Here is a 23446-nt window from a genome sequence, read left to right as displayed (position 1 = left end):
GCTGAGATACTAATTCCCTGGCTTAATGTAGAGGAAAGATTCAAAGATGTATAGAGATGAGATTATTGAAGTGAACCCATCACCTAGGACCCATTCACGTACACCCTATGTTCGCTAAGAGTACATTACTTTCCACACAACCCTGAAACATACTTTGGTGATGAAAAAAAAAAATCAAATACTAGCCTCTTTGAAAAGCAAAACAGAAACAGGTCAGAAATAAAATTAAAGATGCTGCTACTAAAGTGGACTAGGGGGCCCACGGCATAGCTACCATAATAGGAAACAAGGCCCAGATAGCAATCAGAACACTGGACTGACTAGGACGTCGTATGACGGGATCAACAGGGGCCAGCAGGTCTTATCTGTATAAATGGAAACCAACTCAAAGCCCGGCTCCAATCTTCAAAGTCATGACCACCCCACTTTTGTGCCAATTAGTATGAGTCACGGCCCAGAGCAGACAATGGAATCCAGTCTAGCTGACTGAGGAGGAAAAAGACTTAATGCAGGACATTGAGGAAAGGGCTGGAGGGTGGGGTCCTAGGCTGAATGAGCCTCAAGGAAAACTCCCAGGAGCAAACTGCCAAACTGGGCTGGCAAGAGAGCAGACACCGTCACCAGCTGACTCAAGATCCACAGAGCCTCTGCTGCCACTAGGAACGTCCCCAGATCAAGAAGCTGCTGCCGCTGCTGCAGCTCAGCACCTCAAGATTAGAGACGGACCAAGGAATGAGCTCAGAGGAATCAAAACACCCACATCTATCACCCAGCTTCCAGAAGACCCACTGGGTCCAAACACCATATTCAAAGCGGCTCTCAGTCTTGTAGATGGTCTCTTTAGTGGAAGAGAGGAGACATGCAGGAACCTGGATGTACCCTTCCAGTCCCCGTTGAATAAGAAGCCACTCTAGAAAGAGGCTGGGTTGGTCTTTAGAAAGCCATTCTTCAGTTGTAATTCACAATGATTCTTTTAGAATGGAGTGACTAACAAAAAATGCAGACCGAGGGAAACTATCAAGATAGAACATTGAAGGTCCTGGGGAATAAGATTGATTGAATTATGCATCCATGTGGCATAACGAATCCCACTGTTATGTATAACTATAAGACATCGATAAAAATTTTTAGAAGTACAAGATGGTCTTTTATTTTTTCTATTATTTTTAGTTAACACACGATAATTGTACATTAAATACATGGATAAAATGTGTAATATGATTCAATCAACGTGATTGTCATATCTATCACCCCTCCCCCCCAAAATTCATCATTTCTGTTGGACATTCATCATTAATGTTGGACACATTAAAAATCCTCCCTGCTAATTGTTGTCAGCCACAGCTACCCTGCTGGGCTGTTGGACATTGCAAGTTATTCCACCTGACCCACGGTTCCCTATACTCACAGTTTCAGTTAGCTTTTTGTAGCTCTGACCAAGATATCTGACAAGAACAATTTAGAGGAGGGAAAGATTTTTGGAGTTCGTGGTTTCAGAGGTCTCTGTCCACAGATGGCCACTCCATATCTCTAGACCTGAGGTGAGGCTGAACATCATGGCGGAAGGATATGGCCCAGAAAAGCAGCCCAAGACATGGCAACCAAGGAGCAGAGAGTGCAGTGCCTTCCACTTACCAGGGACAAAATATAAACCCCAGAGGCACACACCCCTACCTGTCTACAAATACCACCCAGTTAATCCACATCCGTGGATTAATCCACTGATTAGTTTAAGGCCCTTGCAACCCACTCATTTCACCTCTGAAAAATTCCTGCATTGTCTCACGCATGAGCTCTGGGAGGATCCCTCATATCTAAACCATAGCATTCTGCTCCTGGCCCCCCCAAACTTATGCCCACCTCACAATGCAAAGTACATTAGTCCATTTCCAAGAGTCTTCGGAGTCTTAACAGTTCCAGCATTGCCCCAAAGTCCAAGATCTCATCAGAGACTCAAGGAAAACTCTTAGCTACAAAAGTAAAGATTAAAAGCAATTTGCATATATCTAATATTTAATGGCACAGAGTAAACGTTTCCATTTCAAAAAGGAGAAAGAGGGGTATAGAAGGAAGAGATGGGATCAGAATAAGACTGAAGTCCAGTTGGGCAAACAAGTCCTGTGGATTCATGGCCAGCATCTAGGGCACATGGCATTATGATGCTCCTTCCAAAGACCTTGTGTACCCACTAACAATCCTCTCCCTAACCCTCACCCTTCCCAGCCTCTGATAAACACTATTCTGCTCTCTGCTTCTAGGACATCACGATTTTAGCTTCCACATAGGAAAATATACAGCATTTTTCTTTCTGTGCCTTGACATATTTCATTTAAAATCATGTCCTCCAAGCTCACCCATGTTGCTACAAACCACAGGATTCTCTCCTTTATATGGGTAAATAGTATCCCAGTATATATACAGGCCATATTTTCTTTATCCATTCACCTGTTTTGTATAAGTTATTGTTTTACAATCTTTATTGGTACATGATTGTGAGATTCATTGATATGCACACCTCCACATAACATAATTTGATTAATTTCACTCCCCAGTATCTCCCCTAGCTATCCCCTCCTGTCTCCTGCAATGACTTTCCTCTGCCTTCTGATCTCCCTTAGATTTTTATGAGATCCCCTTGTTCCCTTCTTCTGACTCCCACAGATGAGAGAAAACATATAACTCTTCACTTCTCAGAGTCTTGCTTATTTCATTTAACATGAACCTCTCAACGAGCAGGAGTTTTTTGAGTCAAGGTATTCCAAGTCCGTAACGTGTTGCATGTTCGCTTTAAGCTCTTAGACAAGTTACAGGTTAATTTTCTGGGTTCCATTTCCTGCTCTGCAAAATGAAGGTCATGTCTGCCTCATGGAGTTCTTGGGGGAACATGCCCCATTCAGTCTTTCGCACTTACTGTTCCTTTTCTATGAGGTCTTCTATGACCTCCTGCTTAGTTAGCAACCTGCCCAACTCCCATCAATACCTCTCATCCATATTCATATTTCTCCAAGGACATTTCAACTTCTGATATTCCATTTTTTTCTTCTTTATCTGATTTCTCCACCAACAATTGGTGCTCTAAAAGGAAAGGGACTTTGATCTGTTTTGTTCCCTGATGTATTCCCAGTGCATCTTCTCAGAAACCAACACGCAGCGAGCACTTAGGTAACATTTGTGAATTATGAGGATTATATAAAGCAAGAAATGCAAGTGCCTGATAGGGAACTTCTCTCATATAAGCACTCAATACGTGTGAATTGATAGTATTACTATTATCGCACTCACATTTTGTAACTCAACAAATATTTATTGAGCACTTAGTAGGCATCAAACACAAAGATTGGTCAGAAAAAGTGTCTCTTCTTAAGAAGTTTCCAAAGTAATGTACTGAAAGAGATAGATATATTTTAAAAAAACTTTCACATAACATAGAAGTAATATTAGTGTGTACTTAGCCTGTGATTTAGGGAAAATAACATTAATAGTTATAACTGATGACCTCAGACATCTCAGGAGCTCTCTAAAACAAAATACCAACCTTTGCATCCAGGCTGAAGGGGATGGTTCTGCTCCATACCATCATCCTGGAACCCAGGGTCCTTGCATCTCACAGAGCCACTCTGTTCAGGGTTCCAAATTCTCTGCAAAAGGAAAGAGTGTGTGGACTTTACAGGTCAGCCCTGAAAATGGTATGCATTCCTTCCTCCCACATTCCCTCTGCCAGGACTTAGCCACAATTCCCTGCCTAATGAAGATACAGGTATGATCAGCACCCTAGTTAGTCGTTGCCACATTCAGCCAAGGGAAATACTCAAGGACATTTTCCTGGGGGAGGCAGCAGACACAGAAATCACTGACGTGTGGAGACAGGAAAATATGAGTTCAAAGCTAGGTCACAGTTAGTAGCTCTACAATCTTGGTTAGTGGCTATGTGACCTTGCTGAAGTTACTCAAATTCTGACCTACTTTCTAGCTCAGAAAAAAATGGAAAGAACGATAGAAATTTAATTGATGTGAACTCAGAGAAACACATGAAATTTTAAGAACAGTGCCTGGAACATAGTATTTAATAAATGTGTGAAATAGATAATGCATCAAGGCATAAAAGAGCAAAATGTGTTCAGGACAGTGCAGTTGAGTAGCAGAGTTGCATAATATACTGCTGCACTCAGGACCTTGGCTTGTAACTACCCAGGGCCACTGGAGTTTTAAAGTCAATCAACATTCAGATTAGCCCTTCAGACAGGCCCTCCTGGTGCCTGTGTAAAAGATAATTGTAAGCGGGGAAGACCTGCTGGTGACAGGGAGAGATCACTATCATCAGGTTAGCTGAAGGGGACCAGAGCCAGAGGTGTGTCAGAAAGGTCGGGTGCAAAACTTGTTTTGTGGGAAACTCAGGAAAAGCAGTTGGTTGATTGGAGGTGAAAGAGGGGGTTTAGAATGACTCCCTGGACTAGGTCTTGCGTGACCAGGGAAATGAGAAAACACAAAGAGACAAGCAGAATCCAAACCCACGGGCCACCCTGCCCTTGCGCTTGGTTCAGATTGTCCCAATCAGCTCCCACAACAATCTTGAGATGCCCTTCAGCTTTCTTTCACCCGGCACGTTACTTTGTGGCCTCATTTTTGTTTTTTTGGTTTTTTTTGGTGCTTTGTACATAATATTATACATAATAGTGGGGTTTATTATGCTGTATTTGTACATGCACCTACTGTCGTTTGATCTATTTCATTCCCCCTTTCTATTTCCCTCTCCTCCTTTCTTCCTTGATTCACTTTCTTTACTGATCCCTTTCTATTAGTTTTTTTTTTTTTTTGTACCAACCCAGGGGTACTAAACCACTGAGCCACATCCCCAGCTCTTTTTATTTTTATTATTATTTTTTTAAATTTAGAAGCAAGGTCTCACTAAATTGCTTAGGGCCTCCTTAAGTTGCTGAGGCTGGCTTTAAACTTGCAATCCTTCCGCCTCAGCCTCCCGAGTCGCTGGGATTAGTAGAATGCACTCACTCTGCACCCAAACTATTATTATAATTTTAATGGGTGCCTTATAATCACATACAAAAGCAAGATTCGTTTCGATGTACTCGTACCCAGATGTAACGTATCTTGGTAGATTTTTGTTCCTCAGTACTTCCCCGTTTCCACCCTCAACCTTCCTCTAGATCCCTTTGCTCGGTTATCTCACTTCTGTTTTTGTGAGATCCCCTTTTATTGAATTCCTTTTCTCTCTCTAGCTTTCACATGAGAAATTTTTAAAGACTTTCGGATGCTTCTGACAATTCCTTGCCTTTTACTCTTGAGCCAAGTTAGAAAGTTTCCCTGTATAATTTCTATGATCCTTTTAGTTCCTAGGTTTCAGGGTCCCCTTTTATCACGACCTTCCTCTGTACCCAGACACTCCATCCCAACTCTTGCTGGTCCTGTGTAATAAAATCTCTAAACTCAAGTATGAACTTGAGGTAAGATATAAAAACAGCCCCCACCCAAACGTCGGTTCAAGAGCCACAGAAAGAGGAACCCCAAGATAAATATATCTTTCATGTTTATGCAAACGTGTGTTGGGTCATCGGACTTCCCAGAGGCATGGAAAAATAATACCGCAAACATTTACATAAGCTGGAGGGTTTAGTGGAAAGCCTCGAACCCACGGGCTTCTATTACTTTCTGGTTTAAAAATCAGGATTTTCATTAGAAAAGGAGATTGGCTCACCTGCACAGGGTCCTCCTTTCAAGAAGCCACAATTCCTCCCAGGAAGCTGCCCAGGGACTACAGAAAAGATAACAAAATTAGATGCAAAACTGGTTATGTAATTTTTGGGGCCTGGTGTGAAATTAAAATGCAAACTCCCTCGTTTAAAAGGCAAGAAAATAAATGTACCATTGAAGGCACTAAAATATAACAGGGCCTGGTGGTACATGCCTGTAATAACAGCTACTTGAACCCAAGTTTGAGGTCAACTTAGTGAAACCCTATCTCAAAATAAAAAAAATAGAAAGGGTGAAGAATGCAGCTTTGGGGTAAGAGGCTCTAGCTCCAGTACTATACACTCACAAAAGTAATAAAATATGAAGCTTTTTCCTTTTCTTTCTTAGACCCTCCCTTGACTTGTCATAATCCTTTTATTTCCTATCTAATGTCATCCTATGAAAAGAAAAAATAAAATTATAAGTCATCAGCATGAATGTTCCTTCAGTGCCAATTTTACCTGCCAATATAAGAGCTTTTAATTAATATGTAGATGGGTTAGTCAGCTTTGTGTTAGTGGTGTTAGATGTGTTAGTTGCTTTACCAAAACCTGACAAGAACAATTTAGAGGAAGAAAAGTTTATTTTGGCTCATGGTTTCAGAGACCCATGGTGGAAGGGCATGGTGGAGGGGCATTGCCCCATTCATGCCTGGCCAGGAAGCAGGGGGGCGGGGAGCTACAGTGAAGATGTACCTTTCCAGGACATGCCCCAGTGACATACCTCCTCCAGCCCTGCCCCCAGTGAGCTGCCTACAGGTAACCACCCAGTTAGTCCACTCCAACTAGAAGGGACTGATTAGTTTACAGCTCTCATAATCCAGTCCTGTCACCTCTGAATATTCCTGCATCAACACCGGAGCTTTGGGAGGGCACCTCGTACACAGACCAAAGCAGTGGAATCACCAAAATTAGTTCTTATTTTATACTTTGTACAGACAAAATGCATTTTGTTCTTATCAGAAAGGTAGAAATGCTGCAGATTTTAAAAAATACTCAACTGTTTATATTCCATTTCTTTAAGATGTTAAGAAACATTTTTCTTTTTAAATTATATTTCCTATTCCCCCTACCAGACTTTTTAAAAATACTTTTTTTGTTGTAGTTGTAGACAAATAGAATGTCTTTATTTTATTTGTTAATTTTTAGGTGGTGCTGAGGATCAAACCCACTGCCTCACGCATGCTAGGCAAGCGCTCTGCCACTGAGCTACAGCTATGAGCACTTTCTGCCTTGAGTTTTCTGATGAGTAAGAACTGAAAGGCAAAGCCACTCCAGCTTGCCCTGTTTTCCTTCTGTGTTATTTTCATCATAAGCAATTAACCAATGCAGAGAGGCAACATAAAAAGGGACAGGAAATTGACCTTTCGTTGTTTTCTAGAATACCATGTCCTTCTTGCTCTGTGGTGAGCTAGTTCTAGTTCCAATGGAAAGTGCGACTTCCCCGGGCTGTCAATCATCCACATTCCACGAAGAATAGTTCTGAGGCTCCTTGAACTCCCATGCAAGCTGGGTCCACCTGGGATTCTGTGGCCACAGAGTATCGCTCATGTCATTTGCAAACTGGCAGCAGGGGAGGCAGACAGGCATACTGCAGGCACCTCCTCAGCACACGCCCAGCCTGGTCCCCGCAGATTTCATTTACAAAACACAAGTTTTCGAAGTTAAAACTATTAGTAATTTCAAGATGGCAGCAGCAGAGTATTAAACCAAGCTTGGGGTCCTCCTGAGCATGGGGTCCTATGGGACATGCCATATCCCATGAAACTAGCTATAGTTAGACATTTTCATCAAGTCATGAAAGGCTGGTCAGAAGCCTCTCCAACAGAGAACTGCTCTGGAATCCAACAGGCTCTACACAGCATTATCTACCCTCAAGCAAACAAGTTTCTCTACAAATTCTATAACTAACTGAACCTACATTGGAATATTTAAGTATGCTAGTTCTGGGTTTGGAAGGCTAACTGGACCCCCCAAAACCCAGACTAGAAACAGTTTTGACTAAACAGTTATGTGAATGAGAACAGCTAAAAGCAGTGTTGGCAGGCTGACAAACTTCATAACTGCCTCTCAGGCAGCTCTTTGGGGTATATTTTATGCACATATTATTTAATCCTCTAGGCAAGTATAATGCCAATTTTATAAATGAGGAAACTGGGGCTCAAAATCTTGCAAAATTTGCTTGGAGTCATTCGAATGATAAGCAACAGAGCTAAGACTATTTCATATCTGAATAATTCAAGTATCCAAGTTATTCCTATACAACAAGCTTCCTCACTGGTTTGTTCAAAGAATCAGAGTCTGATTTTAAAAGGCTGAGTTGCAAAAGTACTACAAAAAGAAGGGCTTAGAGATTTTAGGTGAGATCCACCTTGGCAGATCCAGCATGTATTCTAAGAGGAGGGGAAATCTGCCTGAGAAACCTAATGATAGGTGCCTGTGTCAATTTTTTTTTTCTAAGTACAACCAGGTAGCCAAATTATCTTTTTGTTTGTTGGTTTCAGTGCTAGGGATCGAACCCAGGGCCTTGAACATGCTAGGCAAGTGCTCTACAACTGAGCTACATGCCCAGTCCAGGTAGCTAAATTAATAAGGAATACAAACAGAGTGATGGGTGATATCCAGGAATTGGCTTAGGTGGGAGAATGGGTACAGATCAGAGAAGTAGCAAAGAATTTGAAGGCTGGAGACTTATGGGCCCTGGAGACCCATGCAATTAAGCAAGAATAGAGTACACAAAAAGCAGGTCCAGTATTCAGAGATAAAAGTTAAGGGTCAGATTACTCTGACGTAATATCCATCTGGATGCTGTTAGGGAAACAGTAGCCAGAATGCAAAGTGACCCAAAAGCATAGTTAGCTTGCCTGGAAAGAGCAGCTGCTGATGGTGGATATCAGACATTTTCTTTCTTCCTTTTCTCTGTTATCCTTATTTATGAACCTTCGATTGCGGTGGGCAGTACCCTAAAGACAATTCCACTAGTCTTTAATAAATCTTGTTGTACTGCTCAAGAAGATTCAAGCTACGACATACACATCAACAAAGCACCGAGGCTTGCTCCGACATGAACAGACTAAGGAACATTTCACCAAGTGAAAGAAGACAGACCCAAGAGAATCATATACTGTACCAATCCGTTTCTATGCTCATAATAGGCAAATCTACAGAGAAAGAAAGTAAATTATTAGTAACTAATTTCCTGGATCTGTGGGTGGGGGTTGAAAGTGATTGCAAATGGGTACTAGGTTCTTTTTGGGGTAGAGAAAAATGTTCTAAAATTAAATTATTGTAGGCTGGGGGATAACTCTGTGGTATAGCATTTTCATAGCATTGCATATGGCCTTGGGTTCAATCCCCAGCACCATAAAAACATAAAAATGAAAAATAAAATAAAAGTGAATTGAAATTGGTTTGCGTTGATAAAAACAAGGAGCTGTATTTTAATTAATTAATTAATTAATTTTTGCAGTGCTGGACATCAAACCCAGAGCATCATGCACACATGCTAGGCTAGTGCTTCACTGATGAGCTGCATTCCTATCCTCAAACAAGTGATTTTTCTCATTAAAAATTATACCTCAATAGAGCTGTTAAATATATATTCATTCACTCAGTTATCTTTTAACAAAAGCATCCATCACCACCAGGTAAAGGCAACTTGGTATAAAGGTTAGAGAGGAAAACGTAAATAGATCTTTGAAAGGGCAACAGATTTTGTGTCACCTACATTCAGGTTCCAAACAGGCAAGGAAAACATTACCAGTTTTGATTTGCAAGGAGGGTAGGTATGTGGCACCCATTTTAAAATGAAGAAAATCACTGCAGTAATTTGTCCAAGGTCACCCAACTGGTTGGTGGCAGAACCTGGTGACGGAGCCTGTGTTCCTTTGCCCCTCTGTCATGATAGTACATTGTCTGTAAGATTTTTCCTCCAGAAAATGATGCAAAATCGTTTAAGAAATAATGCCTTTTCTTTGTTCTGATTTGGTTTTGCTGCCAGGATTTTCTCTTCTGTATCGACTCTCTCTCCCTCACTGTATTATATGACACTTGTCTCCTAGCCACTATGCCAGAGCATCTTCTTTGTCAACATTTAAAATTCTCCTCATCACTCAAAGAGCTCCTAAGAGGTTCTGGCCCTTGTCCAAATTGATGAACAGAATTCTAAGAGATATCCCAGCCCCACCCAATGATTATGAGATTTCTATGGCTAATTTCCTACCTCTTTCTTTAAATATGCCCTCCAGACATCTTTGAGTATTATCTGTATGTTTTGTAAATAGTTCAGTGTTCATTTTTAAACTTCAGAACACTGAGTTTCCATTTCCTGTCACCAAAATAGCCCTTAACAATTGCTCTTGAGAGGTAACTCTTCAGCCATGAAAACTGTCCCCGCTACAGCCGGCTTTAAGACTTGCATTGCATCTGAGTTCCTGTTCAAATGCCTGTGACTGTTGTATCTTTTTATTGAATTTGTTAAGGCTCGGGCAGATCTGGATTCTGGTCTTGGCTTTGCCATTATAGTCCACAAGTCTTTGTCTTACAAAGCCAGAAACTGAGAGCTGAGGTAAATAAAAATCATACAGATATAGATTTGAATAACATGATTAACAAACTTGAGCTGAAGAAAAAGACTTTAAGAAAAAAATCATTATTAAGAATAAGAATATATTATACATTTATAAGCTATGGATAGCAATATCCGCCTGAAAGAACACTGCCTGGGTTATTTTGCTATTTAACTTTTTTAGTGTGGAGGCAAAGATTTCAAAAGGTAATCTTTACAAAATATCCAATGTGGTTACAGTAATCATCCAATCAACGTACCTATTATTGGACTAAGAATCTTTCAGTTCAGAATAAATGCATATCTACCACATTTTATTTTTCTGAAACCAACCACAAACGACAAAAAAAGAAAAATGAAACTTTATCTTCAATGAAACTTTTTAAAAGCCACATCCCCAACCTACTTACTCTGAAGAACCAGAGGGAAATTCAAACGAAACCAAGAGAAGAATGAAGTTGACAGTGTGTTATTTATTTAGCTTCAGGATAGAAGAATTTAACACACATTCAGTGTGGTCACTTATTAACTAGGTTGACTTTATAACTCTAGTATTCTTCTGGCTCTAAAATTCTAAGATAATTGCAAAGATACTTAAGCAGTCCTGGAGCACATAAAAAAATAAAACTAGAAGGATTCTTCCTTAATAAAAGTCAGATTCATTTTGAATGAAGAATATTAAAATGATTTCCAGGAAGGCTGGGAAATGTATGATAGTTTAGAATTGTTCTGATAGTATGTTTGAGGAAAGGACAGTTTGTGTAATGTTAATAATAATCAACCCCCAAAATTGAGTGAATCAACACATAAAAGCTGACTTTAATCTCAGTTTCATGTCCAATGTGCCTCAGCAGCAGACCCAGGCAGCGAGAGGCTTCACCCTTTTATGAGTCCACTCTCTGAAACACACACGCTGTGGTCCAGTAGCCAGGGAAGGGCTGATGAACATTTCCTACCTGTTCTTGTATATTTCAGCCTGGAATCAGGATGTACCACTTTCACCCACAGTTTATTGGACACACAAATCATGTGGTTCTCTATTATTAGGGAGCTGGGAAATGGTGAGACTACGGCTATTCCACGAGCAGTAAATGCCTCTGCCATATAGTACCAGGCGATGAATAATCATCAGGAGAAATAAAACGTCATAAAAATTGTTAATGCACTCAAATTAAAACATGCATGCATAAAAACCAGGAACCATAAAAGGCATACAAAAAATTGAGAGCTGAGGTAAACTAAATCCATAAGGATATAGATTTGAAAAACATGATTAACAAACTTGAAGAAAAAGACTTTAAGAGAAAAATCATTATAGAGAATAAGTTCATTGGAGGGTAGGGGTACTAGGGATTGAACCCAGGGGAATTTAACCACTGAGCCTCATCCCCAGCCTTTTTCGTATTTTATTTAGAGACGGGGTCTTGCTGAGTTGCTTACAGCCTCACTAAATTGCTGAGGCTGGCTTTGAACTCAATCCTTCTACCTTGGCCTTCCAAGCCATTTGGATTACAGGCATGTACCACTGCTTCTGGCTGGGTTATTTCTTAATGATAAAAAGGACCTTCTTAAGAAAGATAGAACAAACCCATCCCCGTTAGCTCTTGCTGCCTAAAAAAACCACACAAAAGCCAGGTGACTCAAAGCAATGGTTCTATAATTGGTCATGCTCAGCCAGGCACCTGGCTTATCTGGGGGTCATGAATGTGGCTATGTTCATCAGGGAATATAACGGGGTGTAGGAGAATCCAAAATAGCTTAAGTCACATGGTCAGTGCCTTATCTGAGTTGGCTGCACCAGCTGGGGCTGGCTGGGACTCTCCGACATGGCAATTAGATTTCTTACATGATAATCTGGGGTTCCAAGAAAACACAAAGGCTCTGCCAAGCTTCTAAAGAATTTGGTTTGAAATTTGCCCAGCTTCATTTCTGCCACATCCCATTGGTCAAGCGAATCATAAGCCCAGCTAGATCTAAGGGCGATGGATACAGCCTTCCTTCTTGATGGGGGAAACAATATGACAGGAGTTGTTACTAGTCATCTTAGGAGACAGTGCATTCTCTGGCCACAAACGTTTACATTCTCTTCTGTAAAAACAATGGACTTATCACCTCTAGAGATACCCAGACTCATTCAATCCAACATCGGTTTCAGATTTAAAGGAGAGCATCCAACCATCTAAATAAAGCCCAAATGTAGATGAGATTCCTCCAAGGTGACTCCTGGGCAAAAACACAGAGACTTTTAATAATGATGAGTCACACTGTCACACTCACACCGAGGTAACAATTCTAAATGAGAATGCATCTCATAAAATAACTTCAAAAATACAAAAAAAAAAAATTTGACAGAAAAAAATGAACAAACAGAAAAATCCAGAATTATGATGGAAAGCGATAACATAATTCCTTTGGTAATTGATAGAAAATCATAAAGAAATATTAAGAGTATAGAATATTTGAACAATTCAGAATAGAATATAGAACACTCTAAATGACAAAGGACATACTGCAGCAACACTTGCATAATGCAAATTCTTTTTTAAAGAAAATGTAGAATATTTGTAAAACTTTTCAGACACTAATTTATAAAGCAAATTTCAACAAATTTCAAAGACAGATTGAACTACAGAGAGATTGAACTAGAGATCAATGATAAAAGAAAAAGAAATCACTAAGTGTTAGGAAGTGAAACAATACATTTCAAAATAATCTATGGGTCAAAAAAGAAATCCTAATAAAATATTTAATCATTTTGAACAAAATCATCATAGAAATATGACATATCAAATCCTGCATATTGTAGCTAAACCCACATTTAGGTTAAAAAATATATAGCATAATATATATATATATATATATTAAGAAAGAAAAAACTATAAAAATCAAATAGCTAAATATCCCTGTAATAAGTTTTTTAAAGACAAATTAAATCCAAAATGGTAGAATGGAGAAGATAGAAAAGAGCAGAAATTATTGAAAAAGAAAAATAAACCTACAGCATAAAAAAAGTCTGTAAGACCAACAATTCTTTGAAAAGGCTAGTCCCCCTGATAAATCCTTCAAAGACTGATCAAGAATAATAATTTTTAAAAAAGAGGAAAGAAAAAGCACAGTTATCAATATTAGGAATGAAAAAGGGAATGTCACTACAGATCTCAGAACTATTAAAAAATAACATGAAGACATTATAAATAATGTCATTATGTTTGGAAATGTAATTGCACACATTCCTGGAAATATATAACCTATGTAAACTAGCACAAACAGAAAGTATCTGAATAAACCTGTTTGGATTTCAAAGTCAAATCTGTCATTAAACATACATTCACACACACAAACATTCCCCAGAGAAAATTCAGGCCCAATCAGCTTTACCACTAAAACCTTCAAATGGGTAAGGAAAAAAATAACAATAATCTTAACACAAATTCTTTAGGACAATAGAGAATGGAGGAACTTGTTTTATGAAACCAACATAATTTTGATATTAAAATTTGTCAAGAAAGAAAAAGTATAGGTCCACCTTTCTCATGATGAACACAAATACTAAAATCCAAAACCAAATTAAAAGTCAAATCCAGTAATTCGTAAAAAAAGAACAACTCCTCATGGCCCAGTTGAATGCAGAGATGATTTTACATACATCATGGTCAATGTGATTGACCATAAAAAAAAAGAAAAACACGATCATTTCAATAAATGCAAAATAGGTATTTACTGTGACTCAATGTCCATCATGTAGGAAAAAAGAAAAATTCTTAACAAACTAAAAATGGAAGTAAACTTACTTAATCTAATAAAGACTTTCTACCAAAATCACCTAAAAAAATATACAATTTAATGGTGAAATATTGAGAACTTTCCCTGTGTGACTGGAAGGACACCTGTTATCACCACTTCATTCAGGATTATGTTGAATATTCTAGCCAGTGTAGTAATTCAGAGGAAAAATTATTAAATACTAAAAAGTTATATATATATATATATATATATATATATTTCTAGATGATAATCTACAAAAATATCTTCAGGGTCTTAGAGTAGACAAAATCAGAAGGGATTATACAAATATCTAACCATAAAGGAAAAGATTGATGAATTAGACTCCATCAAAGTTTAGAATGATCATTAATCAGAAGGATCTATCAACGAGCAAGAATAAAAGCCCAGACCGAAGAAAGACATTTGCAATATCCAACAAAGGATCCATATCTAGAGTTTAAAAGAACTATAAAACATAAAGACCAAAAATAGGTAGATATTTGAGCAAACATTTCACATAGAGAACAGATATCTAAATCACCAGGGACATGAAAATTAAAATCTTATTAAGACGAATCCAACAAAATTGCTAAAATTCACACGATGGCAATACTTGCATTAGCGAGGACTAGAGCATTGAGAACGCTCGTGTTGCTTGGTGGAGTGTGAATTGGCACAATCGCTTTGGAAAATAGCATGGCCACATTTTCTAACCTGGATAGTGTCTAGGCATGCCTGATGAGCCGGTAATTCCACTTCCAGGTATTTACCCCATAGAAATCCACGCACATGTACTGAGATCTATAGAAGAATATTCACAGCTGTTCTATTTGTTTTAGCTCCAAATGCAGGCAGAGACTCTGTTCCCCTTGAGGGTCCCCTACTGAACTGAGATGGATTCGTCTCTGTTTACCCCATATGTTTTCCTCAGGGCACGGTAGTTCTAAATGTGACATCATATGCCAAAGGCAATGTGCATTATTAGATACAAAGTTAAATGTCCCTTTAGGAGGACCAAGGTGTGAGTCCAGAGAGAAAAGGTGGGGAAAAAATATTTCAAAGAGAGAAACTGACATTCCTTATGGCAGCTAATGTCTTAGGGGCCTTGGTTGACCTGTGCACCAGCACAGAAACCTGACTTTTAAAAAATTATAGAAGCAATTCATACACATGATGCATATAAAACAGGATAGATACACACAATGAAATGGCTCTTTCCCACCAATAATACATCAAATATAACCATTTATTAGTGTTTTCCATGAAAAGGTATATTTATACTTACAAAAATACATTTATACACGTGTTCAATTTTTTCCATCTATAACAAAGAAATAATACTGCAAATGCCAATCAGCACCTCATGTTTTGTCCTCTCCCATTAATCAGAGTGGTCTAATCTTAGCACGTGGAGGTTTGCCTCATTTGGGGGAGAGGTGTTAACCAGGGACTGAACTCAGGACACTTAACCACTGAGCCACATCCCTGCCCTATTTTGTATTTTTTTTTAAATTTTAAGTTACATGTTTATTTCCAAATTTTCACAGATTAATAGATTGCATTTTCTTAGAAGACAATTTACAGGAGTTTGCAGCTCTGATTTCTTATTAAAAAAAAAGAGAGAGTAATGATTAGGATTTGATGATTAGGATTTGTAGATATGAATGATCATGAAAAGACGTCTTCCTGGAAACCAAACATACACAGATATTCCCACCCATCCAGCAACAGTGTCTTGATGATGAGCCAAATAAAGACATAACATCTTAGGTCACACCCAGATGCAGGATAAGGCTCAAAGCTGCAGGCAGCAAAATATTCTCAGAAAGGCAAGATGCAGGCATGGATTGCTGTCCCTCACAGATGCCCAGTGTGCGTTGCTGGCTCCTCATAGGAGTGCACAGCAACATGAAGCCAGCAGCTCACTCTGGGAGGAAGGGCCTCTCCTTTCTCAGTGACTCAAACAATGCATTACATAAAAGACAAGGTTCGAAAGAAACATTTGCTCCAAGGCACTGAGGGTGTGAAGTTTTTTTAGAAAATACATAAAAAAGAACAGACTAAAAAAAGAAGTTAATTATCAATGGAAGAATCTATCATTACTGTGACTAGTGAAATAATTGCCTCAGATAGATTATAATTGAAATGCACATTGAACAGACTGCACAGAGAGGGATTGCCTGACCAAAGCGCATCCCCATGGCTCTCGGGGCTGGTTAGAGCACACTCACGAAACTTCTTCCTGAAGCCAGAGAAGCTGTGCATCGTTTGTATTTGTAATATCCTTCTCCAGTCTTCTTGCCCAGCTTCTTCTCTGCTACCAGCTTATTTAGTGATGTGCTGGGCTGAAACAGTGGGTTCTTGGCATCCATTTCATGCCACCCATCCAGAATGAACTTTGTAGTATCCAGTCCAACATAATCAAGAAGCTCAAATGGACCCATAGGGTATCCAGCTCCCGACTTCACTGCAGTGTCAATGTCTTCCTTGGATGCATCTCCTCGTTTATGCATCCTGATCGCTTCTATAAGGTGTGGCACCAGGAGACGGTTCACAATAAACCCAGGAGTGTCCTTGCAAGAAACAGCATGTTTTCCCAAGGCTTTGCTAAAGTCCACCAGAGATTCAAATGTCTTCTGGCTTGTCATTGGTGTTTTAATGACCTCTACGAGTTTCATCAGGGGCACTGGGTTGAAGAAATGAAGGCCGGCAAATGGGTCTTGTCTGGTGGTGGCATTGGCTATGCTTGTGATCTGCAAAGAGGAAGTGTTGCTGGCAAAAATTGTATGCTCAGCAGAAAACTTGTCCAGCCTTTGGAAGAGCTCGTTCTTCACCTTCAGGTTCTCCACGATGGCCTCCACCTCCAGGTCTGTGCTGTGGACGACAGATGCTGCATCTGTGCAGGTTGATATGCTGCTCAGGGTCTTTTCCACAAACTCATCACCAGCCTTAGGATTTTCTGCAAACTTCTTCTTTGACATTTTCCTAAGGTTTTCCTCAATACTTTTTTTGGATTTTGCCAGGTGTCCTCTGTTTGGTCCACCAACACTACTGTGTGGCCACTTGCTGCAGCAACCTGGGCTACGCCAGGCGCCCATCAGCCCGCTGCCGATGACCGTCACATGCTTGACGATAATTTTCTTCGCCTCCGAGGCCAAAGGACAAAGAAGACAAGGAGCGCACAAACTGCCTGGTTACGAAAGCCATGAGGCAGGGACGGCTCTATTTTGTATTTTACTTAGAGACAGGATCTCACTGAGTTGCTTAGCTTCTCACTTTTGCTGAGGCTGGCTTTGAACTTGAGATCCTCCTGCCTCAGCCTCCCAAGCTGCTGGGATTATAGAGTTGAGCCACCACACCAGCTAGGTTTGCCTCATTCTTAATAGTTTGTCATTGTATAGATGGATTGGAATATTCTTAAACAGCCTCATGCTTCCAGTGTGCAGGTAATAATGAATAATGTTACAATAAATATTTTTTATAGAACTATCTTCACATACTTTCCTTAAGGTAATTTCCCAACAAGAGAAATATGAGGTCAATGGCATGTATTTTTTTTTAAGAACCCTAATCTTTATTTTCCCCATTTGATCAGAGGACAGGAAATCCTGATTGGTAGTTAACCATGGGTACTCCCACTTCCTTGTTTCTAATTTACTAATGCATTTTGCTCTTTTCAAAAAAGCATGTTCTCAGATGTGCTACTTGAGGCCGATGTGAACAGTGTGCTGACTGTAAGATCAAGACCAAACCTGCTTTTATGAGAAGACTTGTCTTTGGGTCTCAGGTCTTGGTGGTTCCGGTCTTCATGCTGCTGTGGGTGACTCTACTGGTCCTGGGTGAGTAGATGACTCAACATGAGCCTGGGTTGGGGTCTGGGGAGCTCCTCTCTCCACCTGGCCCTGGCCCCTTCTTGGAGCCCAGCACCTGCTCAGTCTTTCCCACATAAAGATACTGTATTTTAATGTTTTACTGTACAGCTCAGGGTTTCCTCTAGTGAATTCAAAGAAAGTGGTCACGGGTGGAAAACAATTCCTTCAATCTTACAGAGAAGAAGCCCATAGCGCTCTATGAAGGTTTCACTTACATTTCTCTTTAACAGACACTTCATGAAGCCTTAGAAAGATATGTTGTGTCTGCTTGTTCTTAGTGTTTGATTCTGGGAACAGTCTACCCTCTTTCTGCAAAGGAGATGCATTTGTTCCTTGTATGACAAGGTCAGATCCTGGTGCTGGGCATGAGAGGGCAAGTCACAGCAGTGATTGACAGATTAAGAACACAATAGGGACAGGGGTAGACAAAACTTCAGACACATGACATTCTCATTGTGCGTGTGCATAAGTCTCTGTGAAGTCATAGCTACGAAGTGGCTAGTTTTTGGTTTTTTTTTTTGCCAAGGTTTAAAGGTCAGAATTAAATGTTTATAGATTTGTTTGGAAAAACAAAATTTCAGTTATTGTCTATGGATAGCACTATCCCAGGTACTGGGGAATGATGAGAGGACATGGGAGGTACCATTTCTTAGCTCAGGAAGCTCAGCTTTAGACGGGCTCCCAGCGTAACCAGTGTGCAAGAAATAGCTCTGGAACAGGATCCCAGTGAAATCATTGTGGAGGCAGAGTTTCCAACTGATGGTGCAGGCGATAATAAACTACCCAACAAATGCTGATAAAGACTTCATGAGACTCAGAGGGACAGCAGGACGAGGAGGCGGAGGCAGGAGGGACAGAGTGGATATGATGGAGGAAAAGAGGACCCTACAGCTAGAAGGTACGTGGGATGCTGGAATGTTCCAGAGACAGAAGCACTTCCTGGTGTGGCACCACGTGGAGGGAAAGGACAGGAGAATGGCGAGGGGCATGCACTTTGGGTTCAAAACGCCATACTGTCACCTATTAGCTGCTAAGCTTTCTGGCCTGTAAAATCTTGAATAATCAAGAGAAAGGTCCCTTACTGGATAAGCAATCTGGCAACATTGAACATCAGCACTCTCGCCCTGCCTTCTAAGGTGCTGCACATCTTGTCCCATCAAAGGGTACTCTCTGTCAGAGTGCTCCATCTAAGTGTCCAATTCTAACCTTGTCACAATCCTCCTTGAAAACTTTCCATGGCTCCCCGTGGCTTCTATCATAAAAATGGACCTGCCTTCTCAGGCCCTGCATCCCTTTTTCATCTCATTTTCCCCGTGGTGCCTTCCAGACACCACCACCCCGTCCCTCCCCAACTACCCCACAACTCCTGTACCAGTGTCGCTCTTCACTCCTGCGCCCTTCCTGTTTTGATTACTCTTCCCACCATCTGTTGCCACACACAAACACTAACCCTCCCCTGGCTGATTCTCATTCATAGTTTTCTCCTCCTCCAGGCGCTTCCATGATCCACTCACCCTCTTCAACACACACACACACACACACACACACACACACACACACACACACTCCGCACCGGGCTGGGTAGCCTTCCATCCTCCAATACCTCCTGTGTAATTCTGTTGTTGTACTTAGACCCTGGGTTATATCACCCGGCATCACGATGCTGTTTCTCCCACTGCTCAACGTTTTGCTAGAAGATACCATTTTTATTTGCTCTTATTAGTTATGCATGAGAGTAGAATGTTATTTTGACATATTATGCATATATGGAGTATAACTTCTCATTCTTCTGGTTGTGCGTGACTTAGAATTACATCGGTTGTGAAATCATATACGCACATAGGAAAGTGACACCCGGTTGATTCATTGTCCTGTCTTTCCTATTCCGACCCCCTCCCTTCCCTTCATTCCCCCTTGTCTAGTCCAAAGTATTTCTATTCTTCCCTACCCTCCTCCCTTCATGTGCACCCTCATATCACAGGGAACACCTGGCCTATGGTTTGGGGGATTGGCTTACGTCACTAGCGTGATAGTCTCAGATACCGTTTTTAAATTTATGTTAGACGTCTAAGCACTATGTTGTATGTGAAGACGTTTGAAAGATAACAATATTTTAGACATAATTTTCTTTTAATGGAAGAAATAATAAATGGATTGGGGAAAGGTATTATCCTTGAAAAACTGAAGAATCCATGCTCTGTGCTCATCTCTGGCTCTTTATTTTTATTGTTTATTTATTTATTTACTTACTTATGTGTTTATTCATTTATTGCAGCTCCTGTCAGTGAACAACTTGGTGAGTTCTCTCTTTTGCTCCTCAGTGTGTCTGGATAAGCGTGTCTCTCTAACATAAAACATTTGCCTAAAAACCCCTCCTATTTTCCATTTCTTTGCCAAGGCCGGCAAAGATGTGAAAATGACACCCGGTCTCTTGGCATTGCGCAAGGGTTAGCATATCTTCATGGTCACCCTCTGCCCCTCCCTGGGTGAAGTGTTAGATCCAGTCACTGACCTCGGCTGGGCCCTGAATTTATTCCTACTAGAGCTGGACCCCACTTATCCACGAGGCACTCCTTCCACTCCGTGGTCACCGTGCAGGGCTGGGGATAGGCTCTTCTCTAGTCAGCCAGCCAGGAGAGATCCTCTGAAAACATCCCACTGTGAGATGCCAGCAGGAACACCCTAACCTCCACAGCTCTGGAAGTCCGTCCTCCAGGAAATGTGTGGGGACCAGGCCAGGGCTGAAGGCAGACCGCCTGTATCAACGTTTACTCTAGTTGTGACTCATCCCTCTTGGGGCCAGGGGGTGTCTTGGCTATCTGAGAATCCATGAATAGCAAGAACTCCCCACGTTTCCTCTCCTCCTCCCAAATCAGCTGCTTCAACTGCACCCTAGGTCACCTCTGGATCCCAATAGATAATTTATCCATTTCTTGTCCTTCCATAATTAGCTATGCTGGGGGTTTTCTGGACATTTGAGTTATCATTTATAAAACGAAGCTGTTAGGCAACTTGATCTCTTAAGCTTTTCTCGGTAGCAAAAAACCCTCGATAGAATTATCTATTCTTTTAGGAAAAGTGCAAAATTGTGATTTTAACAATGCCTGTGTAAGCTCTGCCTGTAATCAGATAGGGAACGGGAATTAGCTGAGTTTTGAATTTAAGATTAAGACAAATGAAATTATCTACATAAAACTCATTCAGCCCATCGGGCAGTGACTCCAAGTAGCATATCCAGAGGATGTAATTGTCACATAACAGCTAAAGGCTACAGACACAAACACTACAATTTCTTCAAAGTGAATTAATGTCTCTAAACCTGTGGGGTGGTGTGTGTGTGTGTGTGTGTGTGTATGTGTGTGTGTGTGTGTGTGTTTGCACACGCACACACACATTCAGGAATGTGATGACAGGGGTGAGGGTCATTTTCCCATGACCCACTTCCACCACAGGTAACTACCCACAGACATTGCAGTGAATCCTCTTGAATTCATACTGTTCTTTGCTACTCTCTCTTCCTCCTCAGTAACTCCATCCAAATCCATAATTTCCCTTCAATTTCCATGGACCGTTTTCTTCCAAGGAGAGAGCATGGATCTGACCTGCAAAGGATCTAGTTCCCACTCCCCATGGACAACAAAATGGTACTTTAAGGAAAAAGAATTAAGAAGAACCCCGAAAAGCACCCTAAGGGTTCGTGACTCTGGAGACTACAGATGCCAGGCTGATGACTTGCCTGTGAGCGACCCTGTGCACTTGGAATTCTCTACAGGTGAGACAGAAGTGAAAGAAATAAAAACCTTAGAAGTTATTTCAGACCATTTTCTCTCAGGCTGCTGACACCATTCACTTGGGTCGGCTCTTGAATGGACATTTTTGATCCACATTATAGTAAAACAAGGAGCGTGTTCACAGGCTCTGTGTGTAACCACACAGGGAACAGAATTAGCTTCTTAAGTTTGAACCTAAAAATTAAGAAAATTGATACTATCCAGATAAAATTCATGTAGCCCAATGGGCCGAGACTCCGAGTAGTGTATCCAGAAGGATATCATTGCCACATAACAGCTAAAGGTTATGGATGACCCTGACACTACCATTTCTTCAGAGTGAATTAAGGTCTTCACACCCAGGCAGGGTGTGGAAAGGGGGTGTTGTAGTTTCATGGTTTTGTGGGGGGGTTGTTTGTTTGGGGTATGAGGGAATGGAATCCAGGGCCCTCTACTATTGAGCCACGTCCCCATCCCTTTTTTTTTTTTTTAATTTGGAGACAGTGTCTTGCTGAATTGCTCTGGCTGGCTTGAACTTGCATTCCCCCTGCCTTGGTCTCTTGATTCACCGAGATTACAGACATACACCACCATGCCCAGCTAACCCTGTGGTTTTCAAAATTTGACCTCAGTCAGAAAGCCTGGGAAGGTTTTGGGCTTGGGGTTTTTTTTGGTGTTGTTTTGCTTTGTTTTCGTAGGGAGTGGGTACTGAGAATTGAATTCAGGGGCATTAGACCACTGAGCCACATCCTCAGCTCTATTTTGTATTTTATTTAGAGACAGGGCCTCACTGAGTGGCTTAGCACCTCACCATTGCCAGGACTGGCTTTGAACCCTCAGTCCTCCTGCCTCAGCCTCCAGAGCCACTGGGATTACAGGCATGCACCACCATGCTGGGGTCTGGGAAGGTCTTTAATCATACTCAGGCCCTACCTTATATTTACTGAATCAATATGTGTAGACTTGCAGGGCACAGGGGCCCATGCCTGCAATCACAGCTACTTGGAAGAATGAGGCAGGAAGGTCATAAATTCAAGGCCAGTCTGGGAAACTTAGCAAGATCCTGTCCCAAAATAAAATTTAAAAGTGCTGAGGATGTTGCTCAGTGGTAGAGTGCTTATCTAGAATGTACAGGGATCTGGGTTTATTCCTCAGTATTTCAAAAGAAACAACTTATGGGAGTGCAGTCCAAGAATTAGTATGTTTTATAAGCTGCTCAGGTGAAAGGAAATTTGGGTTGAAATTCACTTGAACAGTTCCTATACATTAAGGTGTGTAGTTTTAAGCCATATTACTTACTTGAAATAACAAGTGGCATAATGATTTGTCACATTTATAGCTATAGATGAAGAATTTCCTGTTTGTCCTAAGACCACCTGTTATAAAGTTGAAGTCATATCATCCCAGTTACAATGTCCTTTAATTTAGTGAAAAAGGAAACAGTGTAGTAACATAACAATTTCCCTCTTAAACATTTACCTATTAAAGGGATCATAAATAAACATCCCCCAAAATGAAAGACCCTAAGTGACCAAGAGACGAAGATTCATTAAATGAATTACAATGCTGCCCCTAAAAGAAAACTGTCACCCATTGAAAATCAAGCTCAGTAATGAGGGAAAATATTCTGACATAGTAAATAAAAGGCAATTTATCAAATATATAAATATTATTTCAATTCGATAAAGGAGAAAAAAAATACACAGAGACGCTCACATATTTGAATAC

General features: G+C 40.6%; 1 protein-coding gene, 1 long non-coding RNA gene and 1 pseudogene across 3 annotated transcripts in view; 1 reads left to right on the top strand and 2 right to left on the bottom strand.

Annotated features, from left to right (window-relative positions):
* Positions 1–10788, bottom strand: part of LOC144368404 (uncharacterized) — a 51487-nt gene extending 40699 nt beyond the window's left edge. The window contains exons 1-3 of one of the 2 annotated variants that reach the window (XR_013428167.1): positions 10722–10788; positions 5711–5767; positions 3536–3638 (exon numbers count right to left, since the gene is read on the bottom strand). This is a non-coding gene — a long non-coding RNA (uncharacterized LOC144368404). Of the gene's footprint in view, positions 1–3535; positions 3777–5710; positions 5768–10721 lie in introns of those variants that run through there. The other variant, XR_013428166.1, reaches the window with a different exon arrangement.
* A 5460-nt stretch (positions 10789–16248) lies between these two features.
* LOC144368401 (hydroxyacyl-coenzyme A dehydrogenase, mitochondrial pseudogene) lies at positions 16249–17283 on the bottom strand (annotated as a pseudogene).
* A 492-nt stretch (positions 17284–17775) lies between these two features.
* LOC144368732 (Fc receptor-like protein 5) overlaps positions 17776–23446 on the top strand; it is a 31904-nt gene continuing 26233 nt past the window's right edge. The window contains exons 1-3 of the mRNA XM_078027849.1: positions 17776–17915; positions 20224–20244; positions 21475–21720. Of these exons, the coding sequence (XP_077883975.1) occupies positions 17837–17915; positions 20224–20244; positions 21475–21720 (346 nt within the window). The 5' untranslated portion in view covers positions 17776–17836. The remainder of the gene's footprint in view (positions 17916–20223; positions 20245–21474; positions 21721–23446) is intronic.

Source organism: Ictidomys tridecemlineatus, chromosome 11 (assembly GCF_052094955.1).
Source record: "Ictidomys tridecemlineatus isolate mIctTri1 chromosome 11, mIctTri1.hap1, whole genome shotgun sequence".
Classification (NCBI taxonomy): Eukaryota; Metazoa; Chordata; class Mammalia; order Rodentia; family Sciuridae; genus Ictidomys; species Ictidomys tridecemlineatus.
This window is presented reverse-complemented; position numbering and strand designations above follow the sequence as displayed.